The sequence below is a fragment of the Pan troglodytes genome, chromosome 20 (assembly GCF_028858775.2).
Source record: "Pan troglodytes isolate AG18354 chromosome 20, NHGRI_mPanTro3-v2.0_pri, whole genome shotgun sequence".
In the NCBI taxonomy this organism is placed as follows: domain Eukaryota; kingdom Metazoa; phylum Chordata; class Mammalia; order Primates; family Hominidae; genus Pan; species Pan troglodytes.
Genome location: NC_072418.2, coordinates 10,533,418 through 10,560,080, shown reverse-complemented (window position 1 = coordinate 10,560,080; position 26,663 = coordinate 10,533,418). Strand labels below are relative to the sequence as shown.

Below are 26,663 nucleotides of genomic sequence, written 5' to 3'. Positions count from 1 at the left end.
AAGAAAGAAAGAAAGAAAAGAGGCCAGGCACTGTGGCTCATGCCTGCAATTCTAGCATTTTGGGAGGCCGAGGCGGGCAGATCACTCAAGGCCAGGAGTTTGAGACCAGCCATGGCCAACATGGCAAAAGCCATCTCTACTAAAAATACACACAAAAATGTAACCGGGTGTGGTAGTGCGTGCCTGTAGTCCCAGCTACTTGGAAGGCTGAGGCATGAGAATTTTTTGAACCTGGGAGGCAGTGAGCCAAGATCACACCACTGTACTCCAGCCTGGAAGACAGAGCGAGACCCTGTCTCAAAAAAAAAAAAAAAAAAAAAAAAAAAAGAAAAGAAAAGAAAAAAGGAGAACGGACACAGTGATGTCTTTCTTGTGAGCAGTGAGGTGTGGCAGGGACGGGGAGAGAAGAAGGAGGGAGTCAGGATGAACCCACGGCCTGGTGAAAACTGGAGGGAAGGTAGTGCTGCACCCTGGCAGGGAGGAGGAGGACTCTGAGCTCAGTGTTGACCGAGGGACTTGCAAGTTGTCCGGGAAGCAGCTGGACACTCAGGCCTGGGGCTGAGACGGTGGCGTGGGCTGCTCCATCCATGGGGACTGAAGCCCAGGGTGCAGCTGAGGATCCCCGTGAGAGAAGGAAGGGCCAGCAGAGACAGCCACCTGGGCATTTAAGCCCGGACAGAAAAAACAGAGCCCACAGGAGGCTGAGAAAGAGAAAGGGAACCGGAGTGGGTGGCGTCAGGGACATCCAGGCTTGTGAGATTTTCAGATGCAGTAGGCATCTGAGTGCCTGATGTTGTGTTTCAGCCCAGGAAGGTGAGGATGGGCAGGACCCGGGGACTAGAAGCTGGAGGGGCTGGGGAAGTGACCTGGGTTTGAGGGTGGGCTTCTGGAAACTGCAGAATTGGAACATGGGCTGTTGGAGGCGGGCCAAGCTCTGGGTGGCAGAAGAGTGAGGGGGAGGGGGAGTGGGGGAGCTGCCAGGAATTACGTTTTGGCTTGGGGCATCAGGACAGCCGGGGGGTGGAGGTCTCTGTGAAGCCCCTCCTCCTTACGGGGCCTGAGTTGGGGGTGAGTTTGGCTTCTTCTCTTGGGAGGGGCTGCCCTTGTTTGAGAGCTAACTCCTTTATTGGAAACATCTGGGAGAAGAGAGCCAAGAAGTCACATCTGGGCTCATGTACTGGGGTTGGGGGAACCAATGCGGTCACCTTGGGCTGGGCCTGATGGGGATTGGGGATGTGATGTTGGGGGTCCAGAGAATTTAGGCAGATAACAGATCCTTCCCCAAATCTGGGTGATATGGCAGGGCCAGGCGTGTGCTCAAGGACTAGACATGCTTTTTAGCTGGGCATCCGTGGGTCCCTGCCCAGGCCTGAAGGGAGGATAGGCCTGGGGAAGGAGTCCCATCAGTTCAGACAGGGTGTTCACACAGGCCCTGAGCTTTATTGGCTTGGAGGTGCTGGTCTCTTGGAAGTTGGTCAGGAAATGCTTTGAAAAAAAGGGTTTTGAAGGGTGAATAGGAGTTCGTTAGGTAGGGAAAGGGGAGGAAAGATATTCTATTTAGTAAGGGAGCAGCATAAGTAAAGCCTGGTCTGTGGGTGCAGGGGCCGCTGAGAAGGTGTTAGAGACACAGAGATCTCTAGACAGGGGCAGCCCTCAGCCAGGTACCCACATCTGTCTGCCCTGCAGATTACCGGACGGGACCCTGCTTTGGCCAAGTAGGCCCCGAGGGGTGCCAGCATCAGCTGACGGGCCTCGTGTGCACCAAGGCACTTTGCTGTGCCACTGTGGGCCGTGCCTGGGGCCTTCCATGTGAACTTTGCCCTGCACAGCCACACCCCTGCCGCCGCGGCTTCATCCCCAATATCCACACGGGGGCCTGCCAAGGTGAATAGTGGGGTCAGGGCTGAGTGGGAGGCCTTAGCTGCCTTGGGTCTTCCCTCCGATGGGCCTCTCACTCCCTTGCCGGGCTTTGTCCTTGCAGATGTGGATGAGTGCCAGGCTGTGCCAGGCCTGTGCCAGGGAGGCAGCTGCGTCAACATGGTGGGCTCCTTCCATTGCCGCTGTCCAGTTGGACACCGGCTCAGTGACAGCAGCACTGCATGTGAAGGTGGGTGACTGGAGGGGGACAACCTGAGACCTCCTCTGTGACTCATGACCTGGGGGGCTCAGGCTCCCCTGCAGGAAGGCAGAGGGGTCAGGCTGGTGAGGTGCCCAGTTCTGACCTTGTCTCTGTTTATGTAGATGTGAATGAGTGTCTCAGCCTGTCCGGCCTCTGTTCTGGGGGTGACTGCACCAACACTGTCGGGAGCTACGTGTGCACCTGTTCCCAAGGTTTTGCCAGCAGCCTGGATGGCACCCACTGCCTGAGTGAACCGAGGGGCTGGAGCGGGAGAGAGTGGGTAGGAGAGAGACCCCTTGTTCAGCTGTCTGTCTCTCTCTTTTTTTTTTTTTTTTTGAGACAGAGTCTTACTCTGTCACCCAGGCTGGAGTGCAGTGGTGTGATCTCAGCTCACTGCAACCTCCGCCTCCCAGTTCAAGAGATCCTCCTGCCTCAGCCTCCCAAGTAGCTGGGAGTACAGGCGCATGCCACCACGCCTAGCTAATTTTTGTATTTTTAGTAGAGATGGGGTTTCTCCATGTTGGCCAGGCTGGTCTTGAACTCCTGGCCTCAAGTGATCCACCCTCCTCGGCCTCCCAAAGTGCTGGGACTACAGGCGTGAGCCACCTCGCCCGGCCCCACCTTCATTTTTGAGATGGGGAAACTGAGGCCCAGAAAGGAGGTTTGCTTGAGTCCAGTCAACAAGTCCAGAACACACTCAACTCCCCAGACCTCCTGCCCGGGTGGCGGTCCCTTGGGCTGTGGCTCCCCCTGGAGGCCCATGGTTCAGCAACCCCCAGACACTTGGTCTGGCCAAGTGGGAACCCCCCAACACCCCACTGCGCTTAGGCCTCTCCCTCCTTTTGCTGTCTTGATGAGCTGAATGTCAGGCCCTGGAAGTTGCCTGTGGCCAACAGGGCTGGCCAGGAACATGAATGCTGGTGGCGGAGGATGGGCAGTGTCCTGGTTTCGGGAGACAGGAGGGGGCTTGGAGGTTTTCCAGTGTCACCCTGGTCCCCTCAGGTTAGGCCACTACCAGGCAGAGCTGAGAATATTGTGTTTGGAGTTCAGCCAGCATGCTGTGGCCAACTCCAGACTTTATTTATTTATTTATTTTTTTGAAATGGAGTTTCGCTCTTGTTGCCCAGGTTGGAGTGCAATGGTACGATCTCGGCTCACCGCAACCTCTGCCTTCCGGGTTCAAGCGATTCTCCCGCCTCAGCCTCCCGAGTAGCTGGGATTACAGGCATGTGCCACCCCGCCTGGCTAATTTTGTATTTTTAGTAGAGACGGGGTTTCTCTATATTGGTCAGGCTGGTCTCGAACTCCCGACCTCAGGTGATCCGCCTGCCTCGGCCTCCCAAAGTGCTGGGATTACAGGCGTGAGCCAACGCTCCCAGCTGGCCAACTCCAGACTTTCTAGGTCTCCACCACTGGGGGCCATCACAGCTGGCATTGGGGGTAGCTGTGGATACATCCCCTGGACTGCAGCGGGGGGGTCCTCTCTCAGCTGCTAAAGACCAGTCCTTGGATTGGACAAACCAGCCTCTGAACATAGGCTTTGGGATCAGTCCGGGGCTCCCACCCAGAGCTGCTCACAGACCCTGTGGCCTTGGGCAAGTGACTTAACCGCTCTGTGCCTCAGTTTCCCCATCTGTAAAATGGTAGATAATAGCAGTACCTAGCTCAATGAAGATTGAGTAAGATATCATTTGGGGAGTAATTTGCAGAGGGCTGGTACCTACAGGATACTTAATACACATTCATGGACACCAGGTAATGTTGGGGCTGTGGCCACTTAGCTCACAGTATGTACTTACAGCAATGACAGGATCATTTTTGTTAAAATTCTTTTAACACAGTCTTACTCTGCCCCCCAGGCTGGAGTGCAATGGCACAATCTCGGCTCACTGCAACCTCCGCCTCCGGGGTTCAAGTGATTCTCCTGCCTCAGCCTCCCCAGTAGCTGGGATTACAGGCACCCACCACCATGCCCGGCTAATTTTTGCATTTTTAGTAGAGACGGGGTTTCACTGTGTTGGCCAGGCTGGTCTCAAACTCTTGACCTCAGGTGATCCACCCACCTCAGCCTCCCAAAGTGCTGGGATTACAGGCATGAGCCACTGTGGCTGAGCATTTTTGTTAAAATTCTTATATTCTGTCTCTCTTGCTTGAGGGACTGTTGCCTGTTGGGTCCCCTGAGATTGGGAAATCGAGTTTCCCATCCTCCTCTTGTTTTTGCAGCTGTGTGACTTTGGAGGAGTCTGTTGATCTCTCCTCGTCTGGGCAGGCCCAGTCCCCTTTGAGGGGCTATGATAAGGCTGAGAATGAAAAACCCTGACTCCCACGCACGTACCTGGGGGGCCCCCAGGTGCAAGGGGCGGGGACCAGGGAGTTAGAAACATTTGCATGTTTTCCCAGCTTGGGGCAGGTCAGGGGTGGCTCTCAGTGGCCCTCCCAGCTGCTGGGAGGAGTTTTTTAAACTGTGGGCCACCAGCCAAGGTTTGTGCATTTTTAAGCCTAAAAATATGCTCTTTAAGCCAGAGCCTGAGAAATCTGATCGCTGCATAAAGCCATTGACCTTGAGGGCGCAGTGGGAAGTGGAAGAGTGTTGGTGGTTCTCATACCTGGGGAGCCTGTCTGCCTCAGTCACCCCGGGGGCTGTAGCCGTCAATCCACCCCTCGACTCCTTGGGGCCCCTCTCTGAAATTCACAGTCTCGTAGGCTTCTGCATAATGCCTGAAGCCAGCAAGCAAAGACACACAGCTGCAGATCTCAGTGTCCCTGCCTGGTATCCCACCGGGGTAGTCCTTCCCCGCCAATGGGTCTTCCTCAGTGTGGTTGGATGCCTGCAGCGACGGGGAGCTCACTACCTCTGTGCGATAACTTGGAATCTTGGTAACAAGAGATGGCACTGAGCGAGCATTGGCCACATGTCAAACTTTTGTATTTATTTATTTTTGAGGCGGAATCTTGGTCTGTGGCCCAGGCTGGAGTGCAGTGGCACAATCTTGGCTCACTACAACCTCTGCCTCCCAGGTTGAAGTGATTCTCCTGCCTCAGCCTCCCAAGTAGCTGGGATTACAGGTGTGCGCCACCGCACCCAGCTAATTTTTGTATTTTTAGTAGAGACTCGGTTTCATCATGTTGGCCAGGCTCTTCTTGAACTCCTGACCTCGTGATCTACCCACCTCAGCCTCCCAAAGTGCTGAGATTACAGGCGTGAGCCACTGCACCCGGCCCTTTATTTTTTTTGAAACGGAGTCTCGCTCTGTTGCCCAGGCCGGAGTGCAGTGGCATGATCTCAGCTCACTGCAATCTTTGTCTCCTGGGTTCAAGCAATTAGTGATTCTCCTGCCTCAGCCTCCCAAGTAGCTGTGATTACAAGTGCCTGCCACCACCCTTGGCTAATTTTTGTATTTTTAGTAGACATGAAGTTTCGCCATGTTGGTCAGGCTGGTCTTGCACTCCTGACCTTAAGAGATCCTCCCGCCCCAGCCTCCCAAAGTGCTGGGATTACAGGTGTGAGCTACTGCATCTGGACTATGTCAGACTTTTCATCCAGGTAATACTTTTCCCGGGTGAGGTGGATGCTCCAAGCATCCCCATTTTATGGAGAGGAAACTGAGGCACAGAGCGGCAAACAGACGCGTCCTACAGGCAGTGCTGCTACAGCTGGAATTTGGATCCAGGTCTGGTCACTGATGTCCTGTGCTCATGGGCTCACCCTCTGATCTTTTGCAGACTACCGGGCCGGCACCTGCTTCTCAGTGCTCTTCGGGGGCCGCTGTGCTGGAGACCTCGCCAGCCACTACACTCGCAGGCAGTGCTGCTGTGACAGGGGCAGGTGCTGGGCGGCTGGCCCGATCCCTGAGCTGTGTCCTCCTCGGGGCTCCAGTGAGTAAGAGCTGCAGCCTGCAGGGCTGTGGGGGAGGAGGGGACGGGGAGGGCCAAGGGCCTGGCCTCAACCCTGCTTCCTTGCAGATGAATTCCAGCAACTGTGCGCCCAGCGGCTGCCGCTGCTACCCGGCCACCCTGGCCTCTTCCCTGGCCTCCTGGGCTTCGGATCCAATGGCATGGGTCCCCCTCTTGGGCCAGCACGACTCAACCCCCATGGCTCTGATGCGCGTGGGATCCCCAGCCTGGGCCCTGGCAACTCTAATATTGGTGAGGCCTGGGGCTTGGGAGGAACATTCCAAGACTTGAAGGATGGTCCTGGATCTGGGGAGAGAGCTCTGAACAGGGGAGGGTGTCCAGGCCTCAGAGAGAGGGTTAGGGCTTTGGAGGGGGAACTGCTGGCCTGGCTAGTAGGGATGACAGTGCTAGTAGTGGATGAGGATGGAGGTAACTGGAGAATCTGGTCCTCAGAGTTAGGGTTTGGGCTGAACACAGCGACTCATGCCTATAATCCCAGTACTTTGGGAGGCCGAGGTGGAAGCATCGCTTGAGGCCAGGAGTTCAAGACCAGCCTGGGTGACATAGCAAGACCCTGTCTCTACAGCAAATTGAAAATTAGCTAGGTGTGGTGATGCGCACCAGTAGTCCCTGCCACTCAGGAGGATGAGGCAGGAGGATTGCTGGAGCCCAGGAGTTGGAAGCTGCAGTGAGCTGTGATTGTGTCACTGCCCTCCAACCTGGGTGACAGAGTGAGACCCTGTCTCTAAAAATAAATAAATAAATAAATAAGTCAGAGTTTGGGCTTTGGGTGGGGAGTTTGGGCCTGGTGTGGGGGTCTGTCATGTAGGATTTAGGCCTGGGATGGGTTCTTGCCCCATAATGAGGATTTGGGCCCAGAGTGGGAGTCTGGGTATCTCTGGGACCAGGTTAGAGGGATCTAGGCTCCAGATTGAAGGGATCTAAGGCTCCATTTTGGAGAGATCTAGGCCCCAGGTTGGAGGGATCTAGGCTCCAGGTTGGAGGGATCTAAGGCCCCAGGTTGGAGGGATCCAGGTCCCAGGTTGGAGGGAGCTAGGCTTCAGGTTGGAGGGATCCAGGTCCCAGGTTGGAGGGAGCTAGGCTTCAGGTTGGTGGGATCTAAGCCCCAGGTTGGAGAGATCTAGGCCCCAGGTTGGAGGGATCTAGACCCCAGGTTGGAGGAATCTGGGTTCCAGGTTGGAGGGATCTAGGCACCAGGTTGGAGGAATCTGGGTTCCAGGTTGGAGGGATCTAGGCACCAGGTTGGAGAGATCTAGGCCCCAGGTTGGAGGGATCCAGGTCCCAGGTTGAAGGGATCGAGGCGCCAGTTTGGAGGGATCTAGGCTTCAGGTTGGAGGGATCCAGGCCCCAGGTTGGAGGGATCCAGGCCCCAGGTTGGAGGTATCTAGACCCCAGGTTGGAGGGATCCAGGCCCAGGTTGGAGGGATCCAGGCCCCAGGTTGGAGGGATCCAGGCCCAGGTTGGAGGGATCCAGGTCCCAGGTTGGAGGGATCCAGGCCCCAGGTTGGAGGTATCTAGACCCCAGGTTGGAGGGATCCAGGCCCAGGTTGGAGGGATCCAGGCCCCAGGTTGGAGGGATCTAGGTCCCAGGTTGGAGGGATCTAGGTCCCAGGTTGGAGTTCTGAATCTAAGGCAGGACTCTCCATGAGAAAGAGGGCAGGATCTGAGCCAGGGCAGGGTCCCAGCCTTAGAGGGGGTATCTGGGCCTAGAAAGGTGAAGCCCAGGCTCCAGACTGGGGCGGGGCCAGCCACTGCTCAGATGCCTCTGCCGGCCCCACCCGTAGGCACTGCTACCCTGAACCAGACCATTGACATCTGCCGACACTTCACCAACCTGTGTCTGAATGGCCGCTGCCTGCCCACGCCTTCCAGCTACCGCTGCGAGTGTAACGTGGGCTACACCCAGGACGTGCGCGGCGAGTGCATTGGTGAGCTGCGGCCAGGTGGAAGGGGGGGCGGTTCTCACTGCCCTGCTCGTGCTAGGGCTCAGGGTCCTCTCCCCTCAGATGTAGACGAATGCACCAGCAGCCCCTGCCACCACGGTGACTGCGTCAACATCCCCGGCACCTACCACTGCCGGTGCTACCCGGGCTTCCAGGCCACGCCCACCAGGCAGGCATGCGTGGGTACGGCTGTCCATCCGAGAGTGGGGGTGATGTTGGGGGGTCTGGCCCAGGCTTGGAGGGTGGGGAGCACCTCTTGACTGCCCGCCTGCCTTCCCCGCAGATGTGGACGAGTGCATTGTCAGTGGTGGCCTTTGTCACCTGGGCCGCTGTGTCAACACAGAGGGCAGCTTCCAGTGTGTCTGCAATGCAGGCTTCGAGCTCAGCCCTGATGGCAAGAACTGTGTGGGTGAGTTGGGGGTGGGCGGGTGGGCAGGGGCTTCCGGGCCCCACTAGCTGCCTTTTACAGCCACCTCAAATCTTCACTCTGCCCCAAAACCCACCTCCCTCCCTACGATGTCTCCTCTGCTCACCTCTGAACCCAGCAGCCCACCTTAGGCCCTTCTTATCCCCTGACCACCCTGACTCTCCCCTTCGTTTCCTCCTTCCTGAATTTATTCCGTGAATCACAAAAAAGGACCTTTTGGAGCCAGTCTTGGTGCCTTATGCCTGTAATCCCAGCACTTTGCAGGGCTGAGGCAGGAGAATCTCTTGAGCTGAAAAGGTTGAGGCTGCAGTGAGCTGTGATCGTGCCCCTGCACTCCAGCCTGGCTGATAGAGCGAGACTCCATCTCCTAAAAAAAAAGAAGTCCGAGTGTAGTGGATCACGCCTGTAATCCCAGCACTTTGGGAGGCCGAGGTGGGTGGATCGCCTGAGGTCAGGAGTTCGAGACCAGCCTGACCAACACGGTGAAACCCCATCTCTACTAAATACAAAAAAATTAGCTGGGCGTGGTGGCAGACACCTGTAATCCCAGCTACTCGGGAGGCTGAGGCAGGAGAATTGCCTGAACCCAGGAGATGGAGGCTGCAATGAGCCAAGATCACACCACTGCACTCCAGTGTGGGTGACAGAGAGAGACTCAGTCTCAAAAAAAAAAAAAAAAAAATTTTTTTATGCCAAGCTTGGTGGCTCACAACTGTAATCCCAGTACTTTGGAAGGCAGGAGGATCGCTTGAGGCCAGGAGTTCAAGATCAGCCTGAGCAACATAGCAAGACCCTGTCTCTACAGAAAACCCAAAAATTAGCCTGGCATGGTGGCAGGTGCCTGTAGTCCCAGCTAGTCAGGAGGTTGAGGCAGGAGGATCACTTGAGCCCAGGAGTTCGGGGCTGCAGTGAGCTGTGATTGCATCACTGCACTCTAGCCTAGGTGACAGACCTAGACCTTGTTTCAAAAAAATATATATATATATATGTAAAATATATATATTTATATTTATTTATATATTTATTCATTTATTCATTTTGAGTCTCTCTCTATCTCCCAGGCTGGAGTGCAGTGGTGCCATCTTGGCTCACTGCAACCTCTGCTGCCCGGGTTCAAGTGATTCTCCTGCCTCAGCCTCCTGAGTAGCTGGGATTACAGGTGTGCGCCACTGTGCCCGGCTAACGTTTGTATTTTTAGTAGAGATGGGGTTTCACCATGTTGGCCAGGCTGGTCTCGAACTCCTGACCTCAGGTGATCTGCCCGCCTTGGCCTCCCAAAGTGCTGGGATTACAGGCGTGAGCCATTGCGCCCGGCCATGTATTTATTTTTTTGTGATTGGGTCTCACTGTGTTGCCTAGGCTGGACTTTAACTCGTATCCCAGCAGACAGACTAATATGCAAGCAAACACAGCCACAGACAACCACAGCTTCTTTGCCTCCCACACCCCAGGGAGGGGTCCTGGGGGGCTCAAGCAATGTCCCCGCCTCAGCCACTTGAGTAGCTGGGACTACAGGCATGAGCCAGCATACCTGGCTTCTTCATTCTTTTTCATGGCCGAATAATGTTCCATTACATGAATAGACCACAGTGTGTCGATCCATTCACTAGGACACTGGTTCGTTTTCACTTTTTGCTGTTAGGCATAATGCTTCTATGAATGCTCATGTGCATATTTTTGTGGTGGCATTTCATGCATTTATTTATTTTATTTTATTTATTTATTTATTTATTTTGAGATGGAGTCTCACTCTGTCACCCAGGCTGGAGTGCAGTGGTGTGATCCTGGCTCACTGCAAGCTCCACCTCCCGGGTTCACATCATTCCCCTGCCTCAGCCTCCCGAGTAACTGGGACCACAGGCACCCGCCGCCACGCCCGGCTGATTTTTTTTTCTTTTTTTTTGTATTTTTAGTAGAGATGGGGTTTCACCATGTTAGCCAGGATGGTCTCGATCTCCTGACCTCGTGATCTGCCCATCTCGGCCTCCCAAAGTGCTGGGATTACAGGCGTGAACCACCGCGCCCAGCCACATTTTTTTTTTTTTTTTAAATGTATGTTCAGTCCTTTATTGTTTAAAACTGACATTTTGGAAAACAACTCATCTCTGCCCCTGCCACCTTCCATTAAATTAGACCATGGTCTTACTAACTTTATTTCCGTTTCCTTTTTATGAAATTGAAGTAAGATTCACACAACCTAAATTTAATCATTTAAAAGTGAACAAGAGGTTGGGCGCGGTGGCTCACGCCTGTAATCCCAGCACTTTGGGAGGCCGAGGCGGGCTTATCACTAGGTTAGGAGTTCAAGACTATCCTGGCCAACATGATGAAACCCCGTCTCTACTAAAAATACAAAAACAATTAGCCGGGCGTGGTGGTACATGCCTGTAATCCCAGCTACTCAGGAGGCTGAAGCAGGAGAATCGCTTGAACCCGCGAGGTGGAGGTTGCAGGGAGCTGAGATCACACCACTGTGCTCCAGCCTGGGCGACAGAGCGAGACTCTGTCTCAAAAAAAAAAAATTGTCGTCTTTTAAAAAACATTTAAACATTTTAAAATGAACAATTCACTGATATTTAATAAATTTCCAATGTTGTGCAAAAACCACCACCTTTATTCAGCTTTGAGCAAATATTTATGCAGCACCTACTGTATTGCAGCCTGAGTAAGACAGGGGTTGTGCCCCGGGGAACTCACGTCCCAGCGGACGGACTAATATGCAAGCTCACACAGTCACAGACAACCACAGCTTGTTTGCCTCCCACACCCCAGGGAGGGATCCTGGGGGGTCAGCCCTGGAGCCTGGAGGAGGGAGAGAGAGGGTCCCAGTGTGGTCCCTGCCTGGACCCAGCCTCTCCTGTTGTCCCCAGACCACGACGAGTGTGCCACCAGCACCATGTGTGTCAACGGCGTGTGTCTCAACGAGGATGGCAGCTTCTCCTGCCTCTGCAAACCCGGCTTCCTCCTGGCACCTGGCGGCCACTACTGCATGGGTGAGCCTGGAGCCAGACTGGCCAGCAGAGGGGAGAAGGGAGATGGGGAAGCAGAGGGACGGCGAGGAAGAGGAGAGGGACTGGACGGGGATGGGACGGGCATGAGAGAAGGAGAAGAGAAGGGGCAGGGAGAAAAAGAGGAGGAGGAGGGAAAAGGGGAGAAGCGAAGAAAAAGAAAAGGAAGAAAAGAAGAGGCAGGTGCAGTGGCTCACGCCTGTAGTCCCAGCACCTTGGGAGGCCGAGGCAGATGGATCATTTGAGGTCAGGAGTTCAAGACCAGCCTGGCCAAAATGGTGAAACCCCATCTCTACTAAAAATACAAAAATTAGCCAGGTATGGTGGTGGGCACCTGTAATCCCAGCTACTTGGGAGGCTGAGGCAGGAGAATTACTTGATCCTGGGAGGTAGAGGTTGCAGTGAGCCGAGATCGCACCATTGCACTCCAGCCTGGGTGACAAGAGTGAGACTCCGTCTCAAAAGGAAAAAAAAAGTGATGCATTATAAGGTGGGGAGGGGCCAGGTTCATCTGTGATCCCAGCACTTTGGGAGGCTGAGGTTAGAGGATCACTTGAGGACAGGAGTTCGAGACAGCCTGAGCAACATAGTCAGACCCCATTTCTACCTAAAAAAAAAATTAGCTGGGCATGGTAGCATGCACCTGTAATCCCAGCACTTTGGAAGGCTGAGGCAGAAGGATCACTTGAGCTCAGGAGTTTGAGACCAGCCTGGGCAACATGATGAGACTCCGTCTCTATGAAAAATTTTTAAAAATTAGCCGAACATGGAGATGAACCCCTGTAGTCCCTCCTACTCGGGAGGCTGAGGCAGCAGGATCGCTTGAGCCCCGGAGTTGGAGGCCGCAGTGAGCTATGATCATGCCACTGCACTCCAGTCTGGAAGTCAGACCCTGCCTTTAAAAAATTTGTTTAAAGGTGGAGAGAAAGATAGAAAGATGGGGAATAATGGGAGAGGAGAAGAGGAAGGAGACAAGAGGAGGAGAGGACAGAGACACAGACAACAGGAAACTGGAAAGACAAGAAACTGGAAAGGAAAGAAATAGAATGGCTGGGAAGATGGAAAGGTTGGGAGATGGGGAGGGGAGAGAGGAAGGGAGCAGGCTGGAACCCATCCCTGTGCCGCCACTGCTTCTGCAGACATTGACGAGTGCCAGACGCCCGGCATCTGCGTGAACGGCCACTGTACCAACACTGAGGGCTCCTTCCGCTGCCAGTGCCTGGGGGGGCTGGCGGTAGGCACGGATGGCCGTGTGTGCGTGGACACCCACGTGCGCAGCACCTGCTATGGGGCCATCGAGAAGGGCTCCTGTGCCCGCCCCTTCCCTGGCACCGTCACCAAGTCCGAGTGCTGCTGTGCCAACCCGGACCACGGTTTTGGGGAGCCCTGCCAGCTTTGTCCTGCCAAAAACTCCGGTGAGCATCTGGCTGCCCGGTCCCCATCGCCTCCTTGGTCTGAATGCCTCCATCGGTCCTCGCTTCTGGTGGGGGGTCATGGCTGCCATGGAGTGGGGGCTCTTCCCAAAAAGAGGCTGAAGGGAGTTGCTCCCTCCCTGGGGTTGGAGTTGTGTCTTAGTCCCAAACTCTTGCCCAAGACCAGGGGGCCTCATCCTTGCCTGTGGCTGAATCCGAGCCATGGCTAAGCTCCCTGACCCGTCTCACTCTGTCCCTCCATCCCCAGCTGAGTTCCAGGCACTGTGCGGCAGTGGGCTTGGCATTACCACGGATGGTCGAGGTAAGTGGAGCCCAGCCCCTCCAAACAGCAGCCAGCCTGCCCCTACCAGATGTGGGGAGAGCTGTGGTGGGAGGCTGTAGGAGTTGGCCCGGGGTTCCCGTAACAAAGTGCCCCAGACCAGACGGCTTCAACAACAGAAGTTGATTCTCTCACACTCCTGGAGGCCAGAGGACGGAGATCAAGGTGCGGGCAGGGCTGGTTCCCTTGGAGGCTTTGAGGGAGAATCTGTCCCGGACCTCTCTCCAGCTTCTGGTGGTGGCTCCAGCAATCTTTGGCATTTCTTGGCTCATAGAGGCGTCACCCCATCTCTGCCTCCATCTTCACATGGTGTTCTCCCTGTGTGCGTGTCTGTGTCCAAAACTCCCCCCACCCTTTTTTAGAGGTGAGAGCTCACTCTATTGCCCAGGCTCGAGTGATGTGGTGCAATCACGGCTCACTGCAAACTCGACCTCTTGGGCTCAAGTGATACCACCTGAGTAGCTGGGACTACAGGCACTCACCACCATGATCTGCTAATTTGTTTTTCTTCCCTTTTCTTTTCTTTTCTTTTCTTTTCTTTTCTTTTCTTTTCTTTTCCTTTCCTTTCCTTTCTTTCTTTCTTTCTCTTTCTTTTCTTTCTTTCTTTTTTTTTTTTTTTTTGACAGAGTCTTGCTCTATTACCCAGGCTGGAGTGCAGTGGCGTGATCTTGGCTCACTGCAACCTCCGCCTCCTGGGTTCAAGCGATTCTCCTGCCTCAGCCTCCCAAATAGCTGGGATTACAGGCATGCAGCTCCATGCCTGGCTAATTTTTGTATTTTTTTTTTTGTAGAGATGAGATTTTGCCATGTTGCCCAGGCTGGTCTCAAACTTCTAGCCTCAAGTGATCCACCCACCTTGGCCTCCCAAAGTGCTGTGATTACAGACATGAGCTGCCATGCCCAGCCAATTTTTAAAACATTTACTTTATGGCCAGATGCGGTGGCTCACGCCTGTAATTCCAGCACTCTGGGAGGCTGAGGGAGGTGGATCACTTGAGGTCAGGAGTTCCACACCAGCCTGGCCAACATGGTGAAACCCCATCTCTACTAAAAATAGAAAAATTAGCCAGCCGTGGTGGCAGACGGCTGTAATCCCAGCTACTTGGGGGGCTGAGTCATGAGAATCACTTGAACGAGGGAGGTGGAGGTTGCAGTGAGCCGAGATCGCACCACTGCACTCCAGCCTGTGCGACAGAGTGAGACCCTATCTCAAAAAAAAAAAAATTGCTTTTTATAGACATGGGTCTTGCTATGTTGCCCAGGCTGGTCTCAAACTCCTGGGCTCAAGCAATCCTCCCACCTCAGCCTCCCAAAGTGGTGGGATTACAGGTGACAGCCATCGTATCTGGCCTATAATTGCTTTTATTTTTATGACAGTGCCACTGTATGGATGTCTGCTCCACTATTTCCAAACTGGAGATAGTTTGGCCCCTGCCCCACTGAGGTCATTTGACAATGTCTGGAGTAATACTGGGGCGGTGGGTGCTACTGACATCTCATGGGTGGAGGCCACGGGAGCTGCTCAACATCCTAAAATGCACGGGATGGCCCCTCGCAGCAAAAAATGATCTGGCCCCAAATGTCAGCAGTGCCCAGGCTGAGAAACCTCGGTTTAGAGCAGAATGAGGCCAGGTCTGGGCTGGAGCTCTGGCCTTGGGGAATCTGACTTCTAGAGACCCCTGGTGCACCGCGACACACCCTCCTCCTGCCGCAGACACACCCTCCTTCTGCTGCTGCTGACACACCCTCCTCCTGCCGCAGACATCAACGAGTGTGCTCTGGATCCTGAGGTTTGTGCCAATGGCGTGTGCGAGAACCTTCGGGGCAGCTACCGCTGTGTCTGCAACCTGGGTTATGAGGCAGGTGCCTCAGGCAAGGACTGCACAGGTTTGAGCATGCCACCTGGCGGGAGGATGTGTGGGCAGCCTCTCCCACTGCAGACCCCTCACCCCTCTCTCCCACCCCCACCCCACAGACATGGATGAGTGTGCCCTTAACAGCCTCCTGTGTGACAACGGGTGGTGCCACAATAGCCCTGGCAGCTACAGCTGCTCCTGCCCCCCCGGCTTCCACTTCTGGCAGGACACGGAGATCTGCAAAGGTACTGGGTCCCGGGCTCACGTGGGTTTGCACACACACATATGCTCCAACATACTTGGCATGTGGCATGTGCACACACAGGCATGCACACGCTCAAAGATGCTTACGTGTTACCTCTATTCACACACGCATGCTATACGTAGTGTGCACACACACATATATGCACACGCTCAGATACATGTTGCATGAGGTGTGTACACAAGACACACATGCACACGCTCAGAAGCATCCTGTGCACAACCACACTCAGACATGCACGTTGCATGTGTCATGCATACATACACCCAGACATGCTGCACATGCTGTGTGCACACAGACACATACATTCAGACATGCTGTGTGCATGTGTACACAGACATGCATACTCAAAGACACTTGCATATGTACCTACATTCACACTCACACACTCAAAGACACATATATACTCACATTTACATACACACGTATTCTTTTTTTTTTTTTTTTTGAGACAGAGTCTTGCTCTATCACCCAGGCTGGAGTGCAGTGGCATGATCTCAGCTCACTGCAACCTCTGCCTCCTAGTTCAAGCGATTCTCCTGCCTCAGCCTCCCAAGTAGCTGGGATTACAGGCGTCCATAACCAAGCCCAGATAATTTTTGTATTTTTAGTAGAGACAGGGTTTCACCATGTTCGCCAGGCTGGTCTCGAACTCCTGACCTCAAGTGATCCACCTGCTTCAGCCTCCCAAAGTGTTGGGATTATAGGCGCGAGCCACTACACCTGGCCCATACACTCATTCTCACACTTCCCACACTTGCAGTCCCAGTCACACACGGTTGTACACACTCAGGGGCACACAGTTATACACACATCCCAGAAGTCCTACTCGAACTACAGAGTTTGGAGAGCTTCTAGGTGGATGGACATATCTGTGTGCTGGCAGGGCGGCATGCCGACAGCAGGCACGGAAGTTCCACATCTCCTCCCAGATACCCTGCACCGTGCATCTCTTCCATCTGGCTGTTCATCATTTGTAATATCCTTTTTTTTTTTATTTTATCTTTTTGAGACAGAGTCTCGCTCTGTCACCCAGGCTGGAGTGCAATGGGGCCATCTCGGCTCACTGCAACCTCCACCTCCTGGGTTCAAGCAATTCTCCCGCCGTTTAAGAGATTATCCTGTCTCTGCCTCCCAAGTAGCTGGGACTACAGGCGTGTGCCATCACGCCCAGCTAATTTGTATTTTTAATAGAGATGGGGTTTCATCGTGTTGGCCAGGCTGGTCTCGAACTCCTGACCTCAGTGATCCACCCGCCTCTGCCTCCCAAAGAGGTGGGATGACAGGCGTGAGCCACAGCGCCCAGCCTGTGATATCCTTTATAATAAACTAGAAAACGTAAGTTAAGTATTTCCCTGAGTCCTGTGAGCCCCTCTAGCGGATGATCAAGCCCGAGGAGAAGGCAGAAATTCTGGAGGCCCCGATTTGCAACTGGCATCTGGTGTGGAAGACAGTCTTGTGGGACTGAGCCCTCAACCTGTGGAGTCAGACTTTAACTCCAGGCAGAAAGCGTCAGAATTGAATTATAGGGCACCCTGTTGGTGTCGGAGAATTGGGCAGCTTGGCAAAAGCAAACAAACAAAAAACCCCACGTCTGATCACTGATGTATTCTGTGTTGTGTTGAAGGTGAGAGTAAGAATACAGTTTTGGCTGGGTGCAGTGACTCACACCTATAATCCCAGCACTTTGGGAGGCTGAGGTGGGTGGACCACCTGAGGTTGGGAGTTTGAGACCAGCCTGGCCAACATCATGAAATCCCGTCTCTACTAAAAATACAAAAAAAATTAGTCAGGCATGTTGGCACATGCCTGTAGTCCCAGCTACTTGGGAGGCTGAGGCACTAGAATCGCTTGAACCCGGGAGACGGAGGTTGCAGTCAGCCGGGATGGTGCCACTGCACTCCAACCTGGGTGACAGAGCGAGACTCTGTCTCAAAAAAAAAAAAAAAAAAAGAACAGTTTGGCATTTCCTGTCTCTTACAGCATGTACACACACAGCTCAGCACACACATGTGCTTGCACGCACATTTGATTCCAGTGCCCTCTGCACGCTTGTGCATCTGGGTGCACCCCGTGCCACCGGTTGCAGCGGCCCCTTGGGGAGGAGGGGTCCTGGCCAGGTAAGGCAACTCCTCCTGCAGCTCAGGACCTGGTGGGGGGCCGTCCCCGCAGATGTCGATGAATGCCTGTCCAGCCCGTGTGTGAATGGCGTCTGTCAGAACCTGGCTGGCTCCTACACCTGCAAATGTGGCCCTGGCAGCCAGCTGGACCCCTCTGGTACCATCTGTCTAGGTGAGCGGCCCCGGAGCCCGACGGCGTTCCAGAGGCTGGGCGTCTATGGGTCAGGGTGCAGGTGTAGGGCCGGCAGGTGAGACAGGTGACCCGCCTCTTCTCCCCAGACAGCACCAAGGGCACCTGCTGGCTGAAGATCCAGGAGAGCCGCTGTGAGGTGAACCTTCAGGGAGCCAGCCTGCGGTCCGAGTGCTGCGCCACCCTCGGGGCAGCCTGGGGGAGCCCCTGCGAACGCTGCGAGATCGGTAATATCCTCCTTGAGGCCTCCCAGGCGCCCATGGGAAAAGCCCTCCATGGGGCGGGTCCCCCCTGGGGCTGGCATGAGAAAATGACTCCTCTCTTCACTCTCGTTCTCCCAATTGCAGACCCTGCCTGTGCCCGGGGCTTTGCCCGGATGACAGGTGTCACCTGCGATGGTAACTCCCTGCCCGTGTCCAGCTCACCCCCTACTCCAGAGCCCGCACACAACCAGGTGCACCACCCTCATGGGTGCCACCTCCGGCCCCGCCCTGGAGTCTTTTGCGATGGGGACAGACGTTCTCCCTACCTGGTCCCCAGGCCTTCTTGAGAGTCCCCAGTCCCCGTGTCCCCGTCCCCTTCCTTCCTCCTCAAGGACAACTTGAGACCCCAGGGGAATGGCCAGCCAGTGCCCTTCCCCTCCCTGGACCCTCCGGCTTTCCCTCCTCCTTACCCAGATGTGAACGAGTGTGAGTCCTTCCCGGGAGTCTGTCCCAACGGGCGTTGCATCAACACTGCTGGGTCTTTCCGCTGTGAGTGTCCAGAGGGCCTGATGCTGGACGCCTCAGGCCGGCTGTGCGTGGGTGAGTCCAGGCGAGGTCCGCATACAGGGCCACACGTTCTTCCTTTGTTCCCTCCACCCGCAGTGACTTGAGGAACAGGAGAGTTTTTTTTTTTTTTTGAGACGGAGTCTCGCTCTGTCGCCCAGGCTGGAGTGCAGTGGCGCAATCTCGGCTCACTGTAACTTCCGCCTCCCGGGTTCAAGCGATTCTCCTGCCTCAGCCTCCTGAGTAGCTGGGATTACAGGCACATACCACCAAGCCCAGCTAATTTTTGTATTTTTAGTAGAGATGGGGTTTCACCATGTTGGCTAGGATAGTCTCGAACTCCTGACCTCAGGTGATCTGCCCGCCTCGGCCTCCCAAAGTGTTGGGATTACAGGCGTGAGCCACCGCACCCGGCCTGAACAGGAGAGATTTCAGGCATCCTTTGGGATCCTCTGCCTCTGGCTAACATATCATGAAAGACATTTGGGTGGGTTTTTTTTTCTTTTTTCTTGAGACAGGGTCTCACTCTGTCACCCAGGCAGGAGTGCAGTGGCGCAATCTCATCTCACTACAACTTGCACTTCCTGGGTTCAACTGATTTTTGTACCTTGATCTCCTGAGCAGCTGGGACTACAGGTGTGCACCACCACACCCGCTAATTTATTTATTTATTGGTATATCTATATATATTTTTGTAGGGACAGGGTCTCACTATCTTGCCTAGGCTGGTCTCAAACTCCTGGCCTCAAGGGATCCCCCTACCTCAGCACCCCGGAGTGCTGGAAGTCCAGCCAGGATTTATCTTTGAGGACAGTATTAGGTTCACAGCAAATATGAACACATAGCCCCCACCTCCACACACGTACAGCCTCCCCAACTATCAACATCTTGCACTGGGGTTAGAAGGTGCATTTGTTACGATGGATGAAACTGCACGGGTACAGCATTGTCATCTCTAAGTCCATAGAGCACCTTAGGGTTTACCCTTGGTGTATTGGACATTCTATGGGTTTGGACGAACGTATAATGACGTATGTTCACCATTGTAGTGTCATACAGGGTAGTTTCACTGCCCTAAAAATCCTTAGTGGCCGGGCATGGTGGCTCACGCCTGTAATGCCAGCACTTTGGGAGGCCGAGGCGGGTGGATTGCTTGAGGTTAGGAGTTCAAGACCAGCCTGGTAAACATGGTGAAACCCCATCTCTACTAAAATACAAAAATTAGGTGAGCGTGGTAGCGGTGTCTGTAATCCCAGCTACTCGGGAGGCTGAGGCAGGAGAATCGCTTGAACCCGGGAGGCGGAGGTTGCAGTGAGCTGAGATTGTGCCGCTGCACTACAGCCTGGGGGACAGAGCGAGACTCCGTCTAAAAAAAAAAAAAAAAATTGGCCAGGCATGGTAGCTCACGCCTGTAATCCCAGCACTTTGGGAGGCTGAGGCGGGCAGATCACTTGAATTTGAGATCAGCCTGGCCAACGTGGTGAAACCGAGTCTCTACTAAAAAATAACAAAAGTCAGCTGGGTGTGGTGGCAGACACCTGTAATCCCAGCTCCTCGGGAGGCTGAGTCGGGAGAATTGCTTGAACCTGGGAGGTGGAGGTTATGGTGAGCTGAGATTGTGCCACTGCACTCCAGCCTGAGTGACAGAGCAAGACTATGTCTCAAAAGAAATCAATCAACCAATGAATCAATCATGTAAAAAAAATATGGATAGAAGGGCTTAGAACAGTGCTACAGAACAGTACACATAGTACCCTCCCAGACAGTGCCTGGAGGAAGTCACCCCTTTCCACTCTGGCCCTCGACCTGACTACGTCCGGGAGAATGTTTCCGATGGGAGTGACTGAGCGGCATGCCTGTCCCGCAGCGGGCACAGTGTGGCAGGGGTGGGGACGCAGTGACTGTCCCCCCGTGCAGATGTGAGATTGGAACCATGTTTCCTGCGATGGGATGAGGATGAGTGTGGGGTCACCCTGCCTGGCAAGTACCGGATGGACGTCTGCTGCTGCTCCCTCGGGGCCGCGTGGGGAGCCGAGTGCGAGGCCTGCCCGGATCCCGAGTCTCTGGAGTTCGCCAGCCTGTGCCCGCGGGGGCTGGGCTTTGCCAGCCGGGACTTCCTGTCTGGCCGACCGTTCTATAAAGGTGCGGTTGGGGAAGGGGTCAGGCCCCTGGAAGGATGGGGAGGGGCACGGCATAGGCAAAAGCCTGGAGATGGGAGGTGTGTTTGGGGAAAAGGGGATGTGGGTAAGGTGAGGCACTAAGAACCCAGGGAGGGCTTGGTGTATGGATCCCGAGCTTGGGGACGTCAGGGTGGTTTGATGCCCCTGTACTTCAGATGTGAATGAATGCAAGGTGTTCCCTGGCCTCTGCACGCACGGTACCTGCAGAAACACGGTGGGCAGCTTCCACTGCGCCTGTGTGGGGGGCTTTGCCCTGGATGCCCAGGAATGGAACTGCACAGGTAGGTGCCACCTCTGCCTCTTGGAAAGAGCGTGATCCTTGGCAGGGATAGGGGCCTCGAATAAGACGTAGAGACAACACCTGTTCTTTTTCTTCTTCTTCTTTTTTTTTTTTTTCAAGACGGAGTTTTACTCTTGTTATCCAGGCTGGAGTGCAATGGCACGATCTCAGCTCACTGCAACCTCCGCCTCCCAGGTTCAAGTGACTCTCCTGCCTCAGCCTCCTAAGTAGCTGGGATTACAGGCATGTGCCACCATGCCTGGCTAATTTTGTATTTTTCAGTAGTGATGGGGTTTCTCCATGTTGGTCAGGCTGGACTTGAACTCCCGACCTCAGGTGATCCGCCCACCTTGGCCTCCCAAAGTGCTGGGATTACAGGTGTGAGCCACCGCGCCTGGTGAACACCTGTTTTTTGGGCACTTCTTGTGTCCGCCTCTGTGCTGTGTGACCTAGAGTCGGTGATTGCCCTCCTTGGGCTGCAGGGACCCTGACTATAAAAGAAGGGGCTGGGCTGGGCACGGTGGCTCACGTCTGTAATCCCAGCACTCTGGGAGGCTGAGGCGGGCGGATCACGAGGTCAGGAGATCGAGACCATCCTGGCTAACACGGTGAAACCCCGTCTCTACTAAAAATACAAAAATTAGCCGGGCGTGGTGGTGGGTGCCTGTAGTCCCAGCTACTTGGGAGGCTGAGGCAGGAGAATGGCGTGAACCCGGGATGCGGAGCTTGCAGTGAGCCGAGATCATGCCACTGCACTCCAGCCTGGGTGACAGAGCGAGACTCCATCTCAAAAAAAAAAAAAAAAGGGAGCTGGGCCAGGTGCGATGGATCACACCTGTAATCCTAGCACTTTGGGAGGCCAAGGCGGATGGATCACTTGAGGTCAAGAGTTCGACAGCCTGGCCAACATGGCAATACCCTGTCTCTACTAAAAATACAAAAATTAGCTGGGCCTGGTGGCGGGCGCCTGTAATCCCAGCTACTCGGGAGGCTGAGGCAGGAGAATCACTTGAACCCGGGAGGCAGAGGTTGCAGTAAGCCAAGATTGTGCCATTGCACTCCAGCCTGGGTGACAGAACGAGACTGCGTCTCAAATATAAATAAGTAAATAAAACATAAAAGAAGGGGCTGGCAAAGGTGACCTTTAGAGGCCTCCAGGGCCGGCATGGTGGCTCACGCCTGTGATCCCAGCACTTTTGGAGGCCAAGGTGGGAGGATTGCTTGAGCCCAAGAGTTTGAGACTATCCTGGGTAACACAGCGAGACCTCCATCTCTGCAAAAAATAAAAAAATTATTACTGCATTAACTGTAGTCCCAGCTACTCGAGAGGCTGAGGTAGAAGGATCCCTTGAGGCCCTGGGAGGTTGAGGCTGCAGTGAGCTGTGATCACACCACTGCACTCCAGCCTGAGTGACAGAGCAAGACTCTGTCTCTAAAAAAAACAAACAGGCCGGGCTCAGTGGCTCACGCCTATAATCCTAGCACTTTGGGAGGCCAAGGCGGGTGGACTGCTTTAGGTCAGGAGTTTGAGACCAGCCTGGCCAACATGGCAAAACACCATCTCTACTAAAAATACAAAATTAGCCGGGCATGGTGGCGCACGCCTGTAATCCCAGCTACTCGGGAGGCTGAGGCAGGAGAATCGCTTGATCCTGGGAGGCAGAAGTTGCAGTGAGCCGAGATTGCATCACTGCACTCCATCCTGGGTGACAGAGCAAGACTCTGTCTCTAAAAAAATAAATAAATAAACAAGTAATAAAAATAAAATAAAACAAACAAACAAATCTACCATCAAAATAAAGAAAATGGAGAACTCCCTCTGTGAGAAAACTGCCTGCCCTTGTCATGTTTAGTTCAGGGTCCCTCCATTTCCTTGGCTCCTTTTGGGGGCTTCTGTTCTGCCTGTCATATCTACAGATTTGATGACCCCATACGGCACCCCATCATGCCTGCATCATGTCTCCCCTCTTGGCCTGTGCCTCCTTATGTCTGCAGACGGGCTTCCTCTAGCCCACACCTCCATCAAAAGACAGGGACCCCCCTGCCTCGTGCCCTGTGATGCGGCCCACATGGCGCCTCCAGCCTCTGCCCCCCTCTCCCCACAGATATCGACGAGTGTCGCATCTCCCCTGACCTCTGCGGCCAGGGCACCTGTGTCAACACGCCGGGCAGCTTTGAGTGCGAGTGTTTTCCCGGCTACGAGAGTGGCTTCATGCTGATGAAGGACTGCATGGGTCGGTGACTGCCAGGCAGGGGTGTGGTGGGCGCCCTGGGCAGGGAGGGCATTGAGGAGAGGGAGGGTGGGGACGGCTGTTGCTGTGTGGATGTGGATGGAGGGGGCAGGAGGAGGGAAGAGCTGCAAATTAGCTGAGGTACAGTGAGTCTGGGCTCCATGAGGCCTCGTCCTTAGGAGAGAGACCTGGGGGCCGAGACCTGGGGGTGGCCGGCACACTGGGGTGTGGTCTCCCAGGGAGGGTGTGTAGCTTGGGTAGAGGACAGGGACCCTCAGAGAAGCCTGGGAAACACTGCTGGTTACGAGGCCTCTCGTCCCCATCATTGACTTCGTTATTCATTTGATGAGCATTTCACATGCATCCTCTGAGCTAGAGGCACTGCAGGGAGCTCCAGCTCCAGGGAGCCCTATTTCCTTGGAGCTCACAGCCTAACAGGAAGACAGACATGAATAACATGAATCGCTGAGGAAATGCAAAACTGGGCTGGGTGCAGTGGCCCTCGCCTGTAATCCCAACACTTTGAGAGGCTGAGGCAGTAGGATTGCTTGAGTCCAGGAGTTCGAGGCCAGCCTGGGCAACATAACAAGACCCTGTCACTACAAAATTTTTTAAAAATTAGCTAGGCATGGTGGCGCGTGCTACTCGGGAGGCTGAGGAGGGAGGATCCCTTGAGCCCAAGAGGTTGAGGCTGCAGTGAACCATAATCGCACTTTTGCACTCCAGCCTGGGTGACAGAGTGAGACCCTGTCTAAAGAAAAAAGGAAGGAAGGAAGGAAGGAAGGAAGGAAGAAAGGAAGGAAGGAAGGAAGAAAAAGCCAGGCACAGTGGCTCATGCCTGTAATCCCAGCACTTTGGTAGGCTGAGGTGGGCAGATTGCCTGAGTTCAGGAGTCTGAAACCAGCCTGGGCAACATGGTGAAACCCGTCTCTACTAAAATACAAAAAATTAGCTGGGTGTGGTGGCATGCGCCTGTAGTCCCAGCTACTCAGGAGACTGAAGTGGGAGGGTAGTTTGAACCCGGGAGGTGGAGGCTGCCGGGAGCTGTGATCGTGTCACTGCACTCCAGGCTGGGTAACAGTGTGAAAATCTGTCTCAAAAAAAAAAAAAAAGGCTGGGCTCGGTGACTCACACCTGTAATCCTGGCAATTTGGGAGGCTGAGGCAGGTGAATCACTTGAGGTCAGGATTTTGAGACCAGCCTGGCCAACATGGTGAAACGCTGTCTCTACTAAAAATACAAAAATTAGCTGGGCTTGGTGATGCACACCTGTAATCCCAGCTACTTGGGAGGCTGAGGCAGGAGAATTGCATGAACTCAGGAGGCGGAGGTTGCAGTGAGCCGAGATCGTGCCACTGCACTCCAGCTTGGGCAACAGAGCGAGACTCCGTCTCAAAAACAACAACAACAACAAAAGGAAAGAAGGAAAGAATGGAGTGGGGGCGAAAAGGGTGAAGACACTGGAGAACAGCATGTGCAAAGGCCCTGGGGTGGGCCTGAGGGATGGAAGGATGATGCCTCTGTGGCTGAAGAGTGATGAGGCCATGGCGAGGTTGCCTGCTCCCTGCCCTGAGTCCTGGCGGGACTGAGCCTCAGCTTTCTGGCGTGTCCTGCAGGGAGTGGAGGAAGGCTTCTTAGTGCCTTTTCTAGTGGCCCCAAGAGTGTCAGCTTCGTGGCCTTTGTTCTTCTGAGAATCTCAGCCTCCCTCCCCATCTGGCTGGTCTCTGCTCCTGGTGCAGACCCCACTCCCCTGGGTCATCCCAACCCGGAGCCTCCAGGCTCTCCTGGCTCCCGCTGGGGTGAAGGGGGCTGGGGAGGTGGCGGAGAGAAGCCAGCATGAGCCTCATTGCCCCCTCCCTGCATCAGCACCTTCATGCCTGCTCTCTCTTTCCACACAAACCTTCAGACGTGGACGAGTGTGCAAGGGACCCGCTGCTCTGCCGGGGAGGCACTTGCACCAACACGGATGGGAGCTACAAGTGCCAGTGTCCCCCTGGGCGTGAGCTGACGGCTGAGGGCACTGCCTGTGAGGGTGAGTGTGCATCTGGGTGTGCAAGTGTGAGTGTGAGCCCATGTGTGTGAAAGTGTCTGGTGAATGTGGGCTGGATGAGTGAGAGGGTGGGCATGTGTATCTGTCTTTCTGAGGCCATACCTATGTGTGAGCGTGCAAGTGTGTGTCAGTGTGTATCTGTGTGTGTAAGTGGGTTTATATGCAAGATGGCGGGAGTGTGTTTGTGTGTCTAGAACACGCACATGTGTGTCTGTACAAGGGCAAGTGTTTGTGCATTTGTGTGACTGTGTGTCTGTACAAGGGGGAGTGTTTGTATGTGAGTAGGAGTGAGTGTGTGTGTGCGTCTGTGTGAACACACAAGAGGGTTTGAGTGTGTATTTGGCTATGAATGTATCTACCAAGGGCAAGTGTGTTTGCATGTGCGTAGGTGTGTTTCATTTTGTTTTGTTTGAGACAGGGTCCCAGTCTGTTGTCCAGGCTGGGGTGCAGTGGCACAATCACAGCTCACTGCAGCCTCCACCTCCTGGGCTCAGGTGATCCTCCCATCTCAGCCTCCCAAGTAGGTGGGACTACAGGCATGCGCCACCATGCCTGGCTAATTTCTGAGTGGGTGTGTTTGTACGTAAGTCTGTGTGTGTGTGCAAGAGAATGTGATGTGTAGTTGGATGCAAATGCATGTTTATAAAGAGAGGTGTGTTTGTGTGTGAGTGGGTGTGAGAATGTGTGAGTGGGTCTGTGTGGGTGTACCTCTGGGTGTGGGTGTCTGGGTGTGGACGTGTGTTTGCACAAGGACAGGTATGTTTGAGGGTGTGTTTATGTGTGTGTCTGTGAGTGTGCACATGGGTGTGTATGTGTGAGTGTGCATTGGGTGTTTGTGTGTCTCTGTGTGCACATGGGTGTGAGTGTGCCCCTGGGTGTGGATGTGTATTTACACATGGGTGAGTGTATTTGTGTGCAAGTGGATATAAGGTGTGTTGTGAATTTAGGAGTGTGCACTTGAGTGTGAGTGTGTATCTGAGTGTGCCTGTGTGTGTCTGTCAAGGGTGAGTGTGTTCACATGTGAGTGGGTGCCAGGGTGTGTTTGTGTCTGTGTGAGTAGGCACGTGGGGTGTGTATATGGGTGTCTGTGTTTATGGGAGAGTGAGTGTGTTTGCATGTGAGTGAATGCGAGTGTATGGATAGGCACATGCGGGGCTGTGCCAATGCCAGCAGTGTGAGCTCCTTAGCATGCGTGTGTGCCCCAGTGTGTCTCATGGTCACACAGACGGCAGATGGGGCACAGGCCCGTCTTTCACCTGCACTCCCCCACAGACATCGATGAGTGCTCCCTGAGGGATGGCCTGTGTCCCCACGGCCAGTGTGTCAATGTCATCGGTGCCTTCCAGTGCTCCTGCTATGCTGGCTTCCAGGGCACACCTGACCGCCAGGGCTGCGTGGGTGAGACTGTGCCCACCTGCTGGCCCCTGGGCACCAACCGCAGCCCCAGACATAGTGGCAGCCCCTCCTGTCCTCACCTCAACTCCACTCTGCTCCCACCCTCAAACCAGCCCCCTCCCCATGCTGGACCCCCTACCCCCCAGCCCCAGCCCCTGTCTGCCCTGC

General features: G+C 54.4%; 1 protein-coding gene across 20 annotated transcripts in view; it reads left to right on the top strand.

Annotated features, from left to right (window-relative positions):
* FBN3 (fibrillin 3) overlaps positions 1-26,663 on the top strand; it is an 84,387-nt gene that overhangs the window by 5,906 nt on the left and 51,818 nt on the right. For 14 of the 20 annotated variants that reach the window (XM_016934906.4, XM_054674140.2, XM_016934912.4 and 11 more), the window contains 21 exons: positions 1,687-1,884; positions 1,982-2,107; positions 5,843-5,995; positions 6,083-6,265; positions 7,819-7,962; positions 8,041-8,160; positions 8,261-8,386; positions 11,275-11,397; positions 12,552-12,827; positions 13,093-13,146; positions 14,926-15,051; positions 15,140-15,265; positions 17,455-17,574; positions 17,682-17,819; positions 17,940-17,990; positions 18,270-18,395; positions 20,277-20,501; positions 20,695-20,820; positions 22,925-23,053; positions 24,957-25,082; positions 26,373-26,498. In XM_016934906.4, the coding sequence (XP_016790395.3) occupies positions 1,687-1,884; positions 1,982-2,107; positions 5,843-5,995; positions 6,083-6,265; positions 7,819-7,962; positions 8,041-8,160; positions 8,261-8,386; positions 11,275-11,397; positions 12,552-12,827; positions 13,093-13,146; positions 14,926-15,051; positions 15,140-15,265; positions 17,455-17,574; positions 17,682-17,819; positions 17,940-17,990; positions 18,270-18,395; positions 20,277-20,501; positions 20,695-20,820; positions 22,925-23,053; positions 24,957-25,082; positions 26,373-26,498 (2,922 nt within the window). Of the gene's footprint in view, positions 1-1,686; positions 1,885-1,981; positions 2,108-2,241; positions 2,400-5,842; positions 5,996-6,082; positions 6,266-7,818; positions 7,963-8,040; positions 8,161-8,260; positions 8,387-11,274; positions 11,398-12,551; positions 12,828-13,092; positions 13,147-14,925; positions 15,052-15,139; positions 15,266-17,454; positions 17,575-17,681; positions 17,820-17,939; positions 17,991-18,269; positions 18,396-20,276; positions 20,502-20,694; positions 20,821-22,924; positions 23,054-24,956; positions 25,083-26,372; positions 26,499-26,663 lie in introns of those variants that run through there. The other 6 variants (XM_054674142.2, XM_016934909.4, XM_016934914.4 and 3 more) reach the window with 6 other exon arrangements.